At 38.4% G+C, this 18,813-nt stretch overlaps 3 protein-coding genes across 3 annotated transcripts; 1 reads left to right on the forward strand and 2 right to left on the reverse strand.

Moving 5' to 3' along the window:
- Window positions 1–503: 503 nt before the first annotated feature.
- Window positions 504–3,721, reverse strand: LOC125007659 (signal-regulatory protein beta-2-like). The gene is made up of 6 exons (XM_047584391.1): window positions 3,566–3,721; window positions 3,033–3,350; window positions 2,575–2,922; window positions 2,337–2,462; window positions 1,919–1,980; window positions 504–1,832 (listed from the first exon to the last, which is right to left on the reverse strand). Exons 1-6 carry the CDS (start codon window positions 3,606–3,608, stop codon window positions 1,710–1,712), a joined length of 1,020 nt encoding a protein of 339 aa, XP_047440347.1. The 5' UTR covers window positions 3,609–3,721; the 3' UTR covers window positions 504–1,709.
- A 3,317-nt stretch (window positions 3,722–7,038) lies between these two features.
- LOC125008541 lies at window positions 7,039–18,085 on the forward strand. The gene is made up of 12 exons (XM_047585828.1): window positions 7,039–7,081; window positions 7,211–7,537; window positions 7,802–8,155; window positions 8,246–8,368; window positions 8,479–8,537; window positions 8,633–8,751; window positions 16,010–16,146; window positions 16,281–16,601; window positions 16,705–17,043; window positions 17,149–17,274; window positions 17,533–17,588; window positions 17,687–18,085. Exons 1-12 carry the CDS (start codon window positions 7,039–7,041, stop codon window positions 17,786–17,788), a joined length of 2,106 nt encoding a protein of 701 aa, XP_047441784.1. The 3' UTR covers window positions 17,789–18,085.
- Window positions 13,246–14,831, reverse strand: LOC125007661. Its single transcript, XM_047584393.1, has 3 exons — window positions 14,367–14,831; window positions 13,748–14,098; window positions 13,246–13,642 (listed from the first exon to the last, which is right to left on the reverse strand). The coding sequence occupies exons 1-3, from the start codon at window positions 14,731–14,733 to the stop codon at window positions 13,485–13,487; spliced, it is 876 nt and encodes a 291-aa protein (XP_047440349.1). The 5' UTR covers window positions 14,734–14,831; the 3' UTR covers window positions 13,246–13,484.
- Window positions 18,086–18,813: the final 728 nt, after the last annotated feature.

Raw genomic sequence — 18,813 nt, forward strand, 5'->3', positions numbered from 1 at the left:
TTCTGGCCATATTATCAAATATGCATGTTAGAGTTCAGCCAAAAGAACAGGAAATAGCACACTGAAAAGACCCTTCTTCCTGTACTTTGTGGCTAACGTGCTAAAGTGAAACAGACTGGCATCAGTAAAAAATAAATCAGGCAATAAAGGTTTGAACAACAAGTCAGTTTTAAGTTTTTTTGTTTATTTGTTTTGTTTGTTTGTTTGTTTTTTGCCATTTTTACATTTTTAAATAGTAATCACTGAAAATGTTATTTTAAAAGTTCTTAGTTACCTACCTTCTACTAAGGGATACAGAAGGGTTAGTTCACTCCTGCAGTGCAGACAGTTGTTCTTCAAGTGTGTTGTGTTAGTGGAAGACTAGTGGAGGCTGGGGTCAGTAGTAATGAGGCAGATGTAACAGTTATTCGCAATTATTTATTGTTAGTGAATTCAAGTGAAGGAACAGCGAGCAGGTAAGAGCCAGTACCCCTGTCCTGGTTCAGTTACATGGCAAATGATGATGAAGTTTCCGGGCAGACATACAAATGCCTTAGGATGTCAGATAAATCAGCTAAAAGAAACCACTGCTAGACAAGAGCGAACAGTAACCACTAGTGAACAGAAATAGAAAGCCACAAAGCTACAGGTAGCCTCTAGAAAGCGTGCACAAAGACAAGTGACCACAAGTGATTATGGATTATAGAACAAGAGTCACAGAGAGAAGGCGTATTTTTACCGTTGTTTGTGAAATTATATCTTATGCATGTGCTGCTTGTTTATAAAAGTGTGACTAGTAATACTGTGTTATATGCCTGTGGGTACACTGGGCCAGACGGACAGATGAAAGTATTAGTCTCTATGCATCTCACAGTAAAAAGTTTCAAGCCACTCACAATCTGTTTGGTATTTAATTTTAATGTATTTTATCATTTTATTTAGTTGTTGTCTTGTGGTTCACACCTTTATCACGGAGTACATTATTTACTCAAGGCAGACATTTTCACTTTAAAGCACTATCTACACAGACATCTTCCTTTGATGCAATACTTGCAGCCCTCTTTCGTACTGGTTTCACCACACTTCCTCTCCATGTTAGCCAGTACGTACAGGCGACTTGCAGTCTTTTGTAGCACTTCCTGTTCTTCAAATTGTATCTTGGCTGTACTTAAAACACACTTTTATACAAGAGGTAAATGTGACCAGAACAGTTACAATGACCAGTAATGCCTGAGAGAACCAGCTGGGGTGCAGGATCTCTAAGCTGTAACAGAGAGCTTTGATACATCTTAGTTTGCTACCACAGATCACATTTTGTCAAACCTCAGTGTTGCTGAGATAGATCATGCTGAATTGCGCGTCAGTGTTTAACATTAAACATTGAAGTAATTGAATTTAAATAGCTTCTACAACCCACAATATTTACAAATGTTATCATTTATGTGAATATATGAGAAGATAGTAAAACCCTTATTTTTCTTTTCAGGAATGCCCTAATGCCTTATTTTTTTTTAACCAAAAACACAAGGTTAATATTTCCAACATAAACGACAAGCACAGAACCTGCATATGCAAAATGAAGATAAAACACAGAACATAAAAAAAAATTGTGTGATGATTTCACCTTTTATCGTACAACAGCACACTTGTGGTTAAATTGGAAAAAAATCATTGCATTCATTTGTTTTCAAAGAGATAAAAACTACAAATCAACACATGCTTTCAGGAGTTCACATTTGGAATGTAACTTGAGAATAGACACATTCTTCTGTCTTGAACTCTTTCTTCTTTCTTCCTCTCGCCGGTTTCCCTCCAGAGAAATGCAGTGCAGCATAGTTCAGATCACCGTCAGCCTATGCATCAAATAAAAGCCTCATTAAATAGTCATACTCTTACTTTAACTCGTCTGGAATTCATGTTATTTGGTGTCATTACTTACATTGTCATGAACTGGTTGACTCAAACTACCTTGCTTTACACGTGAAGAGCTGATTTTTGTGCCTAACGATGCATAAAAACCGTGAGAATATTATGTGCATGTTTTATTATTTTTTATTATGGTCGACAGTTGTCTCCACAAGGTTAATTTAAACATGTATTCATTATGTTCTCCCTCATTCCATCATGGACATGGATACAGTATGAAAAAGGTATGGTATAAAAAGGTATGTGACGGAATACAAGAATTATGGACAATCAAAACTACACAACTACTGTGTTTGTACATAAATTGTTAATAATCATCAAAAAGCCTATTTGTGTTTAGCCTGGACATTTGTCCTTTTTGTACAATGTTACACTTCATCATTGCACAACAACTGAAGAAAAAAAAAATGCATACAATAAACTACACTTACCTTCATATTGCCCACATACTCCTTTTGGAGTTCGATAACAGATAACAATAATATTTATGATCACGGATATGGCCAAGCAGATGATTGCTATCACAAGCGCAATAAATTCAGAACTTGCTGTTTGATCTACAAAATGAAACAAAACATGTAAGGTATAAAACTTCTGGAAAAGAGGAGATTTCATTAGAGACTTTGGGTGATCATTTTGTTGCTTCCAGTACTGAACATAAAATCCTACCAGTTTCCAGTTTAGTTCCATTTCCAAATAATATCTCTCCACATGTGGCCACAGCACAGTAGTAAGTCCCAGCATCAGAGGAGCTGACGTCCTTAGAGAAGTTGTAGACACATTTCTTCTGAGTCTCAGATTTCTTCTCACATTTATTACTCATATCTCCATCCGTGTAGATGATTGGATGAGATGTCTGTGATCCAGCTCTGAACCAGAACACACTGAGATCTCCTGGACACGTCTTGTCCTCAGAGTCAGAGAGGACTGAACACTGGAGAGTCACTGAGTCTCCTGGACGGACTGGATCTGATACTGTCTGAACAACAGTATAGTTTGACGTCCTCTCAGTGTTTCCTTTTTAAAACAAAACAGTATTAAAATCTGAGCACTTGCAAACACATTTTCGGCATTTTATTACATCATGATAAGAAGGACTGGAAAACTTAAAGTAAATCAAACCTTACCTTCTACTAACAAATATGTCCCACTCCAGTTAATCTTTATCCACTCTGTGACTCCACAGTGGTACATTCCTTCATCTTCTTCAACGGTCCTCAGTATAGTCAGGTAACTAAAACTATTATCAGTACGTAAATCAAATCTTGATTGAAAAAATTCAGGTCCATACCTAGGTGCCGCAGATTTATAAAGTGTCACGATTAATTTAAGAGTATCTCCAACAGTCTGCTTGTACCAGTGGATTTCTCCATTGAATCCTTGAATGGAACATGTAAAGTTTGCAGCTTCTCCAAGCTGAACTGTTTTCATTGTAACCAGCGTATCTAAATGAAAGGAAAACACAGAAAAAGCATTCAAATCATTTATGCGTGGAAATGTTACTATCCAAATGTTTTTTTATGGTGTGTAAGTAATTTTTTTTAACAAATAATTAAAGAAATCTTGTGTATGATGTGCAAAAGTTCAACTACAAAATGATCTATTTAGTATATAGAGTCTCAACTGATAAAACATTTGGACAGAATAAAAATGCACTTACATACTGGATGAAGACAAAGCAGTGTAATCCATAACATGATCATCTTGACATTGTGTCCTGTGAGCAGACTTGCTGGTATTTCAATGAGTGAAGGAAGTGAGAAGGTATTGAGGTCACATCATAAAATGCATCTGATTGGTTAACACAGAAAATATTCAAAAGCGCCCTTCCTGTCACGGTGGTCTCACACGGGCCTTTTATAATCTCTCTTTCATGTTTTGTTCTTTTCACTCTTAAAAACATTGTCTAATCTCGGTTTTATTTTTTAAGACTCTTAAGCAATAATTGTCATGGTCACTACTATTCTTTGTGGTATGTTCCACAAGAAAAGTCCACATTCTGCATCTATCTATTATAGTTGTAACAGTGTGTCTATTAGAGAAGGCTCAGGGTCAAGTGAAACACCTTAGCCTCACAAAAACAGAGCTAATTTCCTTTTTATTTATTTCATGGCAAACCATTCAGCATTTATTGTTACACAGGCCACATGTGTCAGCCCCATGGCAGTGCCAGAGAAAACGTATACAATATCACGATATATGACACTTATTACTCTCTGTGACTCACAAAGAAGTGGTCCAAGAGTTTTTGGAGCTGAGGTGGAACAATGAAGGTAAGACATACAGCAAACAGCAAGTGATGGTACCAACTTGTCACTCAAAGCAGCCATCCTCAATTATGTATTACTTTAAACTGTTAGACTATTTAAATGTGCAAGTTATATAAAACTTCATCCCCACAGTTGTTAATAGGGAAGCTAGCAATAGTGCTAGAGACCAAAAACTGGATTTTTGCACCAGAAGTCTCTTTTGTGTACTTTTGAGGAACTGCAATTGTGGTGTTGGCTTCTTTTGTCAGCCCCTGAGGTTGTCACTAGGTCCATGCCCACTGTGAGATATCGCCAGTGTCTTTTGGCAGATTTGAAATTATCATTGGGGAAATCGATTACCACCCGTCAATGAGCAAATGAAAGGGGTTTATTCTGTCACAGTCTAGTGGAGCTCTATCTTTTACTATCGCTGTTGTAGACTGCGGGTGTCTGTTTGAATATAGTCCAATCCGCACCAACATGTGTTTCATGGAGTAGTACCGGCCCACCTCTTTGACCATCTATATCATTCTCACAGATTTGCATTTTTTTCTGCATATGCGGCAGTGACGTCTGAATGGCTTCTGGTACATATTTATTGAGGGTGTAATGATTCAGCCACTACATCGATGAATCGATTTATTTCCCTACGATCCAACTACATCGATCTGTACTCGGCAAGTTGGCTGACAGCCAGGGGCAAAATTAATGTATGTGCTAATGCTAATGCTTCGTCTTCACGACTTCTCGCCTCTCTGCCTCGTCCCACCAGTGAGACACAGTGACCTGAGCAAAAAGAAAACAACTCGATGAAACGTTGAATAATTTAATGCGCAGCGTCGGTCACCACCATCATGTGATAAGAGACTCAAAAGAGGAGATAATAAACAGAAACAGACAGGTGGGGGTCATCTGGTAAACGGTATTACAACGCTAGTTATCTACTCGCCAACTCAATCCAGGTTTGTCTTGTTGTGAATCGGTGAATGCACACGTATAAGTGCGGGTTCCAAAGCAGCAGACCAATCACAATCATGAGCGCTGATCCGCCAGAAAAAGGACAGCATACGTCTCCTACGAGGAGACTGATTCTCCTCAAATATGAAGAAGAAAAAGTAAAACTCAGTCGAAATCTCGAAAAGTCAAACACCGCGGCTGCATCGAAGAGACGGTTCAATTAGTTTACATTTAACAAAGCCACGAAACCCAGTCACTGTGCTGCAACGATGCGTAGATGTGTATTACAATTCGTCTCATTCCCCCAGATATAACCCCTCTGGAGTAAAAAGAACGTGGGACAAACCAAGCACAAAAACATAATTTCATCTGGGGAGTCGGATTTCTTAATTTCATAATGTTACATGGGTGACAATAAAACTGGAAGCTGATGCCACAGTTACATCACATCAATACATAAAGTTTTTAGCCTGAATCAAATTATCCTGATTTTGAGCTTAGCGCAGACAAATGGTAAAAAATATACTCTTTTTTGTGTGGTTATCTCCTGGAAGATGTGTTCACGCTCTTCTCGTGATTTGGGTTTCAATCACAATTGGGTCTTCAAAGAAAGGACACGTCATTCTTTCCCAAACAGCTGATTGGCCAGTGGGTGGAGCCTTTTATCGGTTTCAGATAAATCCTGAAAGTTACCCTGACCCGAAGAACGGCAAACCTACCATGGTAACGTACCTCGATAAGAATGAATCCAGCTTCATGATACTGGAAACCCAGGGTTAACCCTGAAGTTAACTCGCTAAGTCTGTAATCCTGCTTTGTGATACAGGCTTCAGGTCAGATGTCCAGTGGCATTAGTACATCAAAACATACACCTCCGGTTCAGGCAGAGTTACATCAGTTTCCTATGAGGAATGGGGAATGTGTCGGGTATTGTGAGTATAATCCAATACATAGTATTGATAGTGATAATTGAGTCTAAAACTTGATTTTGCTCTCAAATCGCACCAGATTGCTGCATTTAAATTACTATGCTCAAAAAAATTCCACTGGGGGAAAATCTCAGGGACTCCCCAGGAGGGGGTGATCTTTGCCATACCTTGTCTAAAACTGAAATGACGCTACTAGAAACAGTTCCCAGTTTGAGTTCGGGAGGCAGACACAGTCTCTACCGTCTCAGGTTTAAGACTTTCCTTTTTGACAAAGCTTATAGTTAGGGCTGGACTTAAACATCCCTTAGTTATGCCCTTAGTTATTTAATTTATTTTCTATTACTAACCGCTGTGTCTGTGCGAGATGGTATTCCTCGTTCCTTGGTTGTAGCGAGTTGTTATTTGAGTTTCTGTTACCTTTTTATCATCTTGACCTAGTCTACACATTCTCCTCTGACCTCACACATTTTCATCCACACAGCTGTCGCTCACTGAATATTTTTCCTTTTTTGGACCATTCTCTGTAAACCCTAGAGATGGTTGTGTGTAAAAATCCCTGTAGATCAGCAGTTTCTGAAATACTCAGACCAGCCTATCTGCCACTAACAACCATATCATGTTCAAAGTCACTTAAATCACCTTTCTTCCCCATTCTGGTGGTTTTGGGTTAGGGTTAGAAAGTAAGACGAATTCGCAGAATAATAGGGTGAAAAGTGGTGAGGCAACAACTTTTAGTTTAAGTGAGAAAAAGTGTTTTGAACATGAAAAGTGTGACATATTTATCTCCAAAATAAAGTAAATAATCTGTAAATAACCGTATTAAAATGCAACATATTATAGGTCAATACACGTCACTGCAGCACAAGACGTGTGTAGCAGGAAATGCACTCTGATTGGATATTCTGTGACAACCAGTCACATGCATTTTGTGGTTTGGATCGCCACCCCCTTGTATGACTGAAATAACTGCAAGGTTTCCTAATTAACACAGTCTTAAGATGGCCCTGTTATGGGTTACACTGCTTCTCGTCCATCAAGCATGTAAGTGCTCTTTAAGTATAATGGAACATACTTAATAGTTGCGGAATGGTTTGTGGTTTTGGACTTTTTATTTTACTTCTTTGTGGACTAAATGTTCTTTATTGATTTCTTTATTTTTATCTAACGCAGATGCACTGGTTCCACTTACCACGGTTCAACTTGGTGAACCTGCGATTCTCACATGTACATTGCCAGAAGGAGAGATCGGCAGTCGAGCACTTCACTGGTACAAGCAGAGTTCTGGGGATACTCTGAAGTTAATTGCAGTGCTGAGAAGAAATGCAAAGCCTTCAACCAGTTCAGCAGAGACTGCTTCAAGAATGGAAGTAAAACTAAATGAGAAATTTAGCAATTTGACAATTTTAAAGACGATTCAAGAAGATGAGGGAATGTATCACTGTGCAGTCATGGACTGGACTGATAGTACCTGGAGTGGGACATATTTGTCATTAAAAGGTAATTATAGCATGTTTTGGAATTTTTGTAGACACTCAACCATTTACTGCATTGTAAAAATTTTCAGTATTTCAGTATACAAAAAGTAATTTCAAAGTCATTACTGTCTTTTCTCAGTGAAAATTTTCTACACGGAACACTAATCATTTTTTTGTCACTTCTACACAATATAAAGAAAACTCCTCATGTGCCTCTACTTCTAAAAGACAGGAAATACTGAGAGATTTACAATCTTTTTAACTCTCTCTCTGTGTATGTGATCAGGAAACAGAGGACAGAGGACATCAAACTATACTGTTGTTCAGACAGTATCAGATCCAGTCCGTCCAGGAGACTCAGTGACTCTCCAGTGTTCAGTCCTCTCTGACTCTGAGGACAAGACGTGTCCAGGAAATCTCAGTGTGTTCTGGTTCAGAGCTGGATCACAGACATCTCATCCAAACATCATCTACACAGATGGAGATATGAGTAATAAATGTGAGAATAGATCTGAGACTCAGAAGAGATGTGTCTACAGCTTCTCTAAGGACGTCAGCTCCTCTGATGCTGGGACTTACTACTGTGCTGTGGCCACATGTGGAGAGATATTATTTGGAAATGGAGCTAAACTAACAATTGGTAGGATTTTGTGTTCATTAACAGACGTTATGTTGAACTGAGTCACCTTTTTCAGAATCACTGATATTTTTTGTTGTTTTCATCTTCTAGAAGAAACAGGTGGTTTTACAGCTATTGCACTGGTAACTGCAATAATCTGCTTGGCCATTTCTGTGATTCTAAATATTGTTTTGATCTGTTGCCAAACAAGATCAAAATGTGGACCATCTGAAGGTCAGTGGCATTTACTGAATCAAATCTTTCATTGAATGTTTCAGACAACATTTGGAATATTAATGTAAAGTCAGATTAATGATCCACTTTTTATCTATGATTACTAACAGACAACAGCTGCTCATCAAATGGAAGACAAGACAAGTTGAGCCAACCAGTTAATGATAATGTAAGTAGTGATGTCAAAACACATAATTTGCTGTAACTTCATGAACATGATTCCCACCAGTTATATGTAATTTAATGTTTTTATTTGCCGTGCAGACTGAAGATGAGCTAAACTATGCTGCGCTGCATTTCTCTGGGGCAAAAGCTACTAGAGGAAGAAAGAAGAAAGAGTTGAAGACAGACGACTGTGTGTATTCTCAGGTTACATGCCGAATGTAAATGTGTGAGAGTGCCTCTGTGGGGTTGTTTGTAGCACTGAGCCTTCCTAATGTGAACAAGTAAACAGTGTAAGTGTTTTTTGTGTTAAAAATAAGTTTGCTCTTTTATTTATATTAGGAATATTAGCGCTTGATTTTACAAAAGAAATGAGCTTTGCTTAAGTCGGGGCGGTGTTTAGCTCAGTCTGTAGAGCGCCTGCCCCTTGTGTTAAGAGGAAGCCTAACCAAAAAATATATATTTAAAAAATATATATATAAAATTAATAAAGCTGTTAACCTGTCACGTTTGTGTCATATTTTTCCCAGGAATTAGGAGTTTTGTGCACACTTTTTCAGGGTTTATATAGCTCCACACTAACTCACCGTCTTTAACACCGTCTCAGAGTTCCTTTTTAAACTTTTTAACAAACACACTGAGCATTAGACACAGGAGCAAGTCAGAGAAAACAGCGTTACAAAAGTGATTATTCAAACATCCTAAACTCAACTGGAATTTGTTTAGGGCTGTAAAGTCCTATTCGACTAGTTAATACGGCCTGGGTCAACCAAAATTCTGATTGGTCGATTACCGCATTAATTTCAGACAGTCTGTGGATAATTTTATCAGGAGGAATATACCAAGTGCTAATGGGGTGTTTTCACAGCACCCCTCTTTCACAGTTAACAGCCTGTCTTCAGAGAACACCCCCCTTGTTTTCACTATTTTGGATTAGCCCAACTCACTACAGATTGAAGAACGTCCATGTTATTCAACTTCCAGTGGTTTGCCGAATATTTATTTTTATTTTGAGCTTTCATTAACAGTAAGTCCTCCTCTACCATCCATGTCAAAGACATCAGCAGTGTGGCAGAATTTTACCAAAACAGACGATGGGAAAAAAGTCGAATGCAAAATTTGCAAACAACAGTTTGCATATCACAGCTCGACGACAAACATGGCGTATCATCTAAAATGAAAAGTAATATTTCAACATTATAGGCTATTATTATCATATTAAATATATTTCAATATTTTAGTCTAATAATTGTTTTAACCACAGCATCCCTCAGATACACCCAGACCACACCATATGTTAAGCCTCTATCATCCAAATGCAAAAATGGTATCACAGAAGGAATTGTCAATTTTATTGCTCAGGATATGAGGCCCATTGGTGTCATGGAAGGCCAAGGTTTTAAGAACCTGTTAAAACTTTTGGAACCTGGATATTCATTGCCTGTGTGCCAGACAATCATGCATGCACTAACTGCAAAATATAAGGCACTCAAAGAGAAAGTTTCAGAGTTAATACAACACAGCGAGGCACTGAGCTTGACCACAGATATGTGGACGTCTCTTCGAATGGAGTCCTATTCCTTAGTGACTGCCCATTTCATTGATGGAGACTGGAAAGCACAGAGTCTTGTGCTTGAGACAAAACAATTAGAAGTGGCGCGCACAGGAAGAAATATCGTTGCGCGACTGCTGATGCCTTTAAAATTCCAGAAGAAAAGAGAGTGTCTGTTGTATGTGTGTGGAAACACTAAAGGAGTCACATGAATGGTTAGAGATACAGGGCGTCAGGTGCACCGGGCACACTTTGCAGCTCTGTATTAATGCTCCACTCAAACAAGAGCCAATTTGTCGCACCATGGCTACAGTACGTCATCTTGTGGCACATTTTAAAAAGGGGCACAAAGCAAAAACTGGGCTAAAACAGAAGTAGTAGCAGAAAAATGTCCCTCACCATGAACTTATTCAGGATGTGTCCACAGGTTGGAACTCAACATTTTCTATGTCGGAGCAACTGCTGGAGCAACGCTGGCCCATTTCCGTAGTGCTCTCTGACCCAAACTTTACCGAGAAGAGCGACGGCAGTGCACTGGACTTCACTACAGCACACTAGGATGCTGTAAAGGATAATTAAAAAAGTGCTGAAATCTATGATAACCCTGACGGAGCTGCTGTCTGAAGAGGACAACGTGTGCCTGTCTGCAACAGTACCCATATGCTGGCAAGCTTAAAGAAACGTCACCTGACCATCACGGATAACGACAGCCCCATTACCAAAAAAATTAAAAGCAAGCTGGTAGAAGAAATTGACAGCAGGTGGGACACACAACAGCACACTCGCTGCTTGCTAGAAGACGGACGCTACATACCAATTTTGGTCACTGTTGAGTCACCGTTTCTTCTTGAGTTCCCTAGTTAATATGTACTATTTCAAGGCTGCTACAAGCCTATCGTTGTCCTGTATTTGTTGCAGAGCTGTTATTTGCCTCTTCTCTTGCCCAGTTCACACAAGAGACTCTAACGTTAGTCTCAGTGTGTGTGTGTGTGTGTGTGTGTGTGTGTGTGTGTGTGTGTGTGTCAGAGTTACAGGCCTTGTGAGGTTCAGTTTAGACCCCCTAAAGGAAACCACAGAGTCCCTGTAATCCACTCTGAGAACCACTGTAATACAGTATTCAATCAAAAAGTAACATGTAGCTATCCTTTGAAAGATGCTAGGTAAGAGAAGAGACAGCAGAGAGATCTGCCGTCATTCTGGGCACCCCCCCATGCACCCCGTGAATATAAGAGTGCATAGCGCACAGAAGAGACACAAGATCAAGAGAGATCAGAAGAGATTGAGGAGAGTGAGGAGGAAGATATAGAAGAGATACCAATTGAGAACACAGAGATAGAGCATGAAACAGAAGAACCAGCAGAGAAAACAGTGGTGATGAGAGTAAATGAGAGGAAAGGCAGGGAAGAAGCAGAAGGCCAAGTGGAGCAGCCATCTACAGGTGCACTTTTAAAAGGGAGTGGACATCAGAATGGCCCTTCATCACCATAGGCACAACCACCTCCTACTTGAGGTGAGGACATCAATCCCTGTCAAATAACTCGAACACTTTTTGAATCAGAATTTGTAAAATGACACTGTGAGAGTGGAAATCAACTCTAACATGTTTAACCCTGAAATTTCAACACTAGAAAAACTATGGTTCAAATGCTTTATGTATATATGTTTATTAAGTGTTTAAGAGTAACTGGCCTGGATACATGAGGGGAAATGAGGGAGGACTCCTCAAACACATGATGGACCTCAATCTGTGATACTAAACATTGTACACAAGCAAGTCTTGAGCAGCTCATTTGATCTGCTTAGTCACTACTGTGTTGATCACAATCACAGAGATCACAGAGTTGAGCCCAAACTATATGAGGATTTAATATTCTGACACTAAAAATAAAGATGGGTTACTATGAGTTAATGATAAAATTCACACTGCAAAAATGTTTTCCCCTTCTGGCAGTGAGAGTAATTACACAAACTCAGTTGATGGGTGATGGGTATGACATACAACTACTCTATAGTCCCTCAGTTCATTCTCTTCTTTCACTGCTCTCCAATGAGGCAATGACACTTTTTGTTTGTCCTAAATATCAGTACTTTCTTTTCTTCATTACTTTCACAATCTTTTCTTGGACATGAGTTTGATTGTGTGTCGTTCTTGTGGACTGCTAGAGAGTGAATTCCTAAAACCTCTGTTACATTTAACTAATGATCCTCTTTACTCTGCATTCACAGTGTAGCAGTGATGGAATAACAACCTACACTGCACTTCAGAAGAAATTTGGTGATACATAACGACAAGCTGACCGCCCACACTTCACTATGTGACGAGCGAGACCAGCAGCAAATTAAAGTTGAGCTGGCTCCACTCCACTTACGTAGAGATAGGGTCAACAAGCACATGCATTTGCTCCACTAGTTCCTGTGCGATATATACAGCCTTTACCATTCAACAAACCCATTGATGACGTCACTGAGTTGCTGAGTGACAATCCAATGGTGATTTTACAAAACAGCGCTGCTGGCAACACTGAGTTGCATCATTTCCCGGTCTTTGTCAGTATGAATGCACCATTTGGCTCTACCTTTCTTCTATTTGCTGTAGCCTGCTCTGTCTTTTTGGTATGTTTGCTGCCCTCCTCAGCTTTGACAATCCTCACAAGACACATTAAACTGTCACTAAACACTTGAATTTTTTCTGAAAAATTAAGAATTCACATTTTAACTAATCCAGTGAAAACAGACCTGTTGCTGATAGTAAGAAGTATGACAAAGACGTATCAAGTTAGCGCTTTATTAGGTTTAACAATCAGACAATGAGAGAAAAGGTTATTATTTCAACAAGCATATACAAACTCGTGATACAGTATAAAAACATAAAAGCAGTCAGTCATTTTTATTTTTGTCATGGAACATTTATTCACACTGTATATGGTCAGTGCTATAAGCCCACAGAAAGATACACATTCACTGTGTAACCGAAGAATATACACATTCTTCTGTCTTCAGCTCTTTTGTCTTTCTTCCTCTCGTAGCTTTCCGCTCAGAGAAACGCAGCGCAGCATAGTTCAGCTCATGTCCACCTTCTATCTGATCAGCACATTAGGAGATCACTGAATAATCACTGCTGTGTGTCATGTTGTTGAGATTACAACAAATAGTGTGACTTAGTATGACTACTTACATTATCATTAACTGGGTGGTTCCAAACATCTTTTCTTGCATGTGGTGACCTGCTTTCTGTGCGTAATGATAAAAACAAGGAAAACAAAAAATATAACTTTCTTTCCTCCATTCTTTGACAATATACTGTTAAAAGAGTAACATTTTAGGAGATATGTATGGGAAAAAAAGCAATATCGCTGCTCAAATTGTGCTCCAAATGATTGCTGAGACACTTGTCAATGAAGTTTAGAAAACTTGATTCAGTAAAGAGAACTTACCTCCATATGATCCACACACTTTTCTAGGAGTTCGATAACAGATTAAAACGATGTTTATCATCACAGAAATAGCCAAAAAGATCCCTGCTACCATCAGAGCAATGAATGCAAAATTATCTGTTTGATCTAGAAAAAAAATAAAATGTTATGAATCAATGCTTCTGGAGGAAATAGACTTTATGAGAATATATTTCTTGTATCACTCTATCACTATTGAACACAAAATCCTACCAGCTTCCAGTTTAGCTCCATTTCCAAATAATATCTCTCCACATGTGGCCACAGCACAGTAGTAAGTCCCAGCATCAGAGGAGCTGATGTTTTTAGAGAAGCTGTAGACACATCTCTTCTGAGTCTTAGATCTCTTCTCACATTTGTTACTCATATCTACATCCGTGTAGATGATGTTTGGATGAGATGTCTGTGATCCAGCTCTGAACCAGAACACACTGAGATCTCCTGGACACGTCTTGTTCTGAGAGTCAGAGAGGACTGAACACTGGAGAGTCACTGAGTCTCCTGGACGGACTGGATCTGATACTGTCTGAACAACAGTATAGTTTGAAGAACCCAGTGTGTTTCCTAAGTGATGCAAAAAAAAAAAAAAAAATTAAATTAAATTAAATTAAATTAAAATAAAAATTAAAAAAAATTAGTGTGTAAATATATATATATATAATAAATATAAATAATTCAGATCACATTCTTGGTAAAAACTTTGCATGATAATCTCAGGAAAAAAGAGATTGATATACCAGAAATTGCTTTAAATCATTAAAGAATTTAGTGCAGTGCAGTCAGTGGAGTATAGTAATTCTAAAACAGTGGAAAGAACCGGTGATGTAATTACCTTTTAATGTCAAATATGTCCCACTCCAGGTACTCTCAAACGATTCAGTGAGTGTGCAGTGATACATTCCCTCATCTTCTTGAATTGTCTGTAAAATCGTCAAATTGCTTATATTCTCGTTGCCTTTTACTTCCATTCTCAAAGCAGAAAATGCTGGTCCATACACAGGTTTTGTATACTTCTGTAGTCTTGCAATTAATTTCAGAATATCCCCGGGACTCTGCTTGTACCACTGAAGTGCTCGACTGGTGAGCTCTCCTTTAGGCCACGCACATGTGAAGGTTGCCAATTCACCAAGTTGAACTGTGGTCACTGGAAGCAGTGCATCTGCAGTAAATAAAGAAACACATGAATTAAGAAAGAACATTGAGTCACATTGTAATTAAATGAGAAATGAAGCACTAGATTGCATGGATTACGTTCTAACTAGATAGCACTTACATCCTTGATGACAGAGAAGCAGAGTAACCCATAATGGAGCCATCTTTAGACTGTGTTAATTAGGAAACTTTTTACTTATTTCAGCGATAGAAGGCGTGGCCTCCAGACCACAGAATGCATCTGACTGGTTGTCACACAATGTACTATCTCAGGTTGCATTTCCTGCCACATCAGTCTCATGCTGCTCTGAAGTGTATTTCTGAAATGCTAATTTTAGCTCCTGTCTTGGCCTGATTGTTACTTCAAAACCATGAATGTAACATTTAAGTTAAAATCAATTGTACGATATAAAAAAGGTCCCATATTTATAGATCTTTTTATGTAACTCATCGATTTAAACGTATTGCATCTTAACCCTTTATAGAGCACTCACTGAATTACTTGGAAATTCCACATTTCAACACTGTGTTACTGTAGGGAATATAAAAACAGTTTTAATTTTGATTTTCATGTAGAAAATCTGTGTAAATGAAATAACCAAATATAGTTCTTAAAGTTAAGCGTAATTACGCATATACTCTTGTTACGGAGTGCCAGATGTTTACCATCACAGATCATTAGTTCTGTCTAGGTGAGCATCAGCTTGATTATACTAAGTCTCTTTGTACATTTCTTAATTACCCAGTATTATAAGGTATCACCAAGATGTCGTTGGCTGGAGCCATCCTCACTGAGCTTAAGGACTGCTCTAAGGGTATCTGACTACGCAGGGGGATTTTTTATTTTTTTTTCTCAAGCTATGAGAACAGTCCTGTCTGATCTAAACTACCAGGTCTCTGATTTAAGGAGACTCTGAGCACTGATTTGTTTTTTGTTTTTTTGTTTTTTTGTTTTTTTGTCTTACATGTCTTTTTGTCTTAGATGTCTTAGATGGTCCTACTGCTGTGGGACAGACTGTGTCATTTTCAGTGATGTAAGCCGAATAGCTTGCCAAGAAATTTCCTGAAGAAAATGCATGTTAGTTCCGCTTTGGTTTTAGTGAAAAAGTGAAAAAGTGATCATACCATCTTCTGCTTGCTTATTTGTATACAATTATAAAGACAAAGGAATTTACCCAGAGACAGGAAAAGAGTTAAAACAGAGAAATTATGATTTAGTTAAAAAAAAAACTGAAAGTGAGTGGAGATTGCTTCACTATGCTGAGCAAGGGAAAAGTGTGGCAGGAAGTTTACTTTTGAATCTGTCCTGTGTGAACCAATCAGGTGCATTTTGATATATGTGAACTTACCACCATGTCACATCCTTCAGTCGCTCAAAAAGCAAGAAGTGTCCTCACAACCACAAGATCAAAACGAGATGGTCGTGTTATGGATTACACTGCTTTGTCTTCATCCAGTATGTAAGTGCTCTTTTTTTCTGTCTAAACAGTTTCTTAGTAGAGATTTTACACACCAGAAAGATCATTTTGAATTGTCATATCTCCACATCATACACTGTTTTCATTTGTTGTTTTCTCTCTGTTGTAACATTCAGATACGCTGACAGCGGTGAAAACAGTTCAACTTGGGCAACCAGCAACTTTTACATGTGTTGTACCTGATAACTTCAGCGGTTTACAAATCTATTGGTACAAGCAACATCCTGGAGATACTCTGAATATAATTGCGACATCATGGTCATCTACAGCACCACAGTTTGCACCAGGTTTAAATTTAAGATTTGACTTACGTACTGATAACAGTTTTACTAACCTGACCATTTTGAGGACAGTTGAAGAGGATGAAGGAATGTACCACTGTGGAATCGCAGAGGTGCTTAACACTAAATGGAGTGGGACATATTTGCTAGTAGAAGGTAAAAATATCATCTACTGAGCTTTTCAGTCCTTCCAATCATGATGTGAAAATTATCAGCAAATGTGTTTGAAAGTGCTCAGATTTTAATACTGTTTTCTCAGGAAACACTGAGAGGACTATTGTTCAGACAGTATTAAATCCAGTCCGTCCAGGAGACTCAGTGACTCTCCAGTGTTCAGTCCTCTCTGACTCTGAGAACAAGACGTGTCCAGGAAATCTCAGTGTGTTCTGGTTCAGAGCTGGATCACAGACATCTCATCCAAACATCATCTACACGGATGTAGACATGAGTAATGCATGTGAGAAGAGATCTGAGACTCAGAAGAGATGTGTCTACAGCTTCTCTAAGGACGTCAGCTCCTCTGATGCTGGGACTTATTACTGTGCTGTGGCCACATGTGGAGAGATATTATTTGGAAATGGAGCTAAACTGGAGATTGGTAGGATTTTATGTTTAGTACTGGGAGTAATGTACAAATTTTAAAACCTCATGAAATCTCCTCTCTTCCAGAAACATTAATATGTTTTTTTCCTTCTGTTTTTAGACCAAACAGAAAGTTCTGAATTCATTGTACTGGTAATAGCAATCATCTGTTTGGCCATATCCGTGTTTATAAATATTGCTTTCATCTGTTATCGAACTCCGAGAGGAGTATGTGGGCAATATGAAGGTAAGTGTAGTTTATTTTATCTATATTTCAAACACTCCTCTGGTTTTACTCAAAAACTTTGTTCAGGGAATTAAGTGCAATGTTGTGCAACATAGGACACTGGGATGGATAAATATCAATAAGAATTATAAAATCTTACATTTGTTTAGTTTTGAGTGACATTCTTGTTGCTTATTCCAGACACCTCCATCACCGAGCTGTTGATCTGAATAGAAAAAGTTAAATAATGTTCTTGTTTTTATTCATCATTAACCACAGAAAGCAGCTCTTCACCAGCAAGACGAGATGATTTGAGCCAAGCAGTTAATTATGATGTAAGTAGTGATAGCAAATCACTCATTCACAATCATTCATATGATTTCCAGCAGCTCAAACAGAATAGCTTTTAATAAGCAATTTATTTGCTGCATAGACTGAAGGTGAGCTGAGCTACGCTGCGCTGCATTTCTCTGGAGGGAAACCTACAAGAGGAAGAAAGAAGAGACACATGAAGACGGAAGAAAACGTACTTTGATCTGATCAAAGCAGACTGAGTCCAAACCTGAGCCTCATTATTGATCATGGGAATCGTTGAGATCACATTTCAGCCTTAGGAGGCTTATTCAACCTGATTTGAACAAAAAGGTTCCTTATTGGTCTTATTTTGAAAATGTCCTTTGTGGAACAAGAACTACTGCACTGAAAAGACTGAAAGTTCCTCTATTCATATTTTGTGGTTAATAAGATCAGCATGTATAGCTTTAGGAAAGATGTGTTGTACTATAAAGCGAAAGTATCTGTCTTCAGACAATAATACATGCAGTAATAAAGGTTTAAAAACATAATTTTTATTGTCTCTCGAATCATTTGTATTTTTAAACATTAAAACAGATTGTGAGTGGATTTAAATGTTTCTGTCCCAAGATAAGGCTTTCAGTTTTAACCACCGCAAACCTGACTGGAGTCAAAAAGCTGTTAGATGGCTAACCTAGAAAACAGAGAGCTGTTTTCAGCTATGAACTTTTAGACAGTTGCACAGAGAAACTTAAAACCCTTGGTCTCAACATGAGGAGGTCCTTGTCATTCAGAAATGTGTTGTGAAAAGTGAATCTAAAAGACATAACTTTTTCAAAGGGTGTGTGTAAAGTAAACACAGAACAACCTGTATCTAAAACATATACCATCTATTGAAAGTATGCATCTGCTGAAGGGTATAATAAACATGTGCAGCTTAGATTTATGTAGTGTAGCATTAAAAGCTTAAATTCAGAACACAGAGTCAGAAACACTGAGGAGCAGAGAGAGGGGAGGAGGTCTGGAGAATCCCTCCGTCATAACAAACCAGACTGAGGTCTGAGCATCAAACCATACAGGTGCCAGCTTATCTCAAGGAGGTATTTGTGGAGTGAAGTCAGTGGGTGAGGGACTGTGTTTTTCTGACACGAATAGAAACTGTTCATGTACACAGCCTGTCTTATGCCCAAATGAGTAGTGTATATAACTTCCATATAATCTGAATTTTGTTCCCACCAGACCTGTAATTCCTTCAACTGACAAAGT

Source organism: Mugil cephalus, chromosome 5 (genome assembly GCF_022458985.1).
Source record: "Mugil cephalus isolate CIBA_MC_2020 chromosome 5, CIBA_Mcephalus_1.1, whole genome shotgun sequence".
Classification (NCBI taxonomy): Eukaryota; Metazoa; Chordata; class Actinopteri; order Mugiliformes; family Mugilidae; genus Mugil; species Mugil cephalus.

Coding starts and splice junctions, on each gene's coding strand:
- LOC125008541 (XM_047585828.1), top strand. CDS start 7,039: ATGGCCCTGTTATGGGTTACACTGCTTCTCGTCCATCAAGCAT. Junction 8,156..8,245: donor TGGAGCTAAACTAACAATTG/GTAGGATTTTGT, acceptor TTCATCTTCTAG/AAGAAACAGGTGGTTTTACA. Junction 8,752..16,009: donor TCTCAGGTTACATGCCGAAT/GTAAATGTGTGA, acceptor TGAACCAATCAG/GTGCATTTTGATATATGTGA.
- LOC125007661 (XM_047584393.1), bottom strand. CDS start 14,733: ATGTTCTTTCTTAATTCATGTGTTTCTTTATTTACTGCAGATGCACTG. Junction 14,099..14,366: donor GACATATTTGACATTAAAAG/GTAATTACATCA, acceptor TGCATCACTTAG/GAAACACACTGGGTTCTTCA. Junction 13,643..13,747: donor TGGAGCTAAACTGGAAGCTG/GTAGGATTTTGT, acceptor TTTTTTTTCTAG/ATCAAACAGATAATTTTGCA.
- LOC125007659 (XM_047584391.1), bottom strand. CDS start 3,608: ATGATCATGTTATGGATTACACTGCTTTGTCTTCATCCAGTAT. Junction 2,463..2,574: donor TGGAACTAAACTGGAAACTG/GTAGGATTTTAT, acceptor TTCATTTTGTAG/ATCAAACAGCAAGTTCTGAA. Junction 1,833..1,918: donor GTCAACCAGTTCATGACAAT/GTAAGTAATGAC, acceptor TTTGATGCATAG/GCTGACGGTGATCTGAACTA.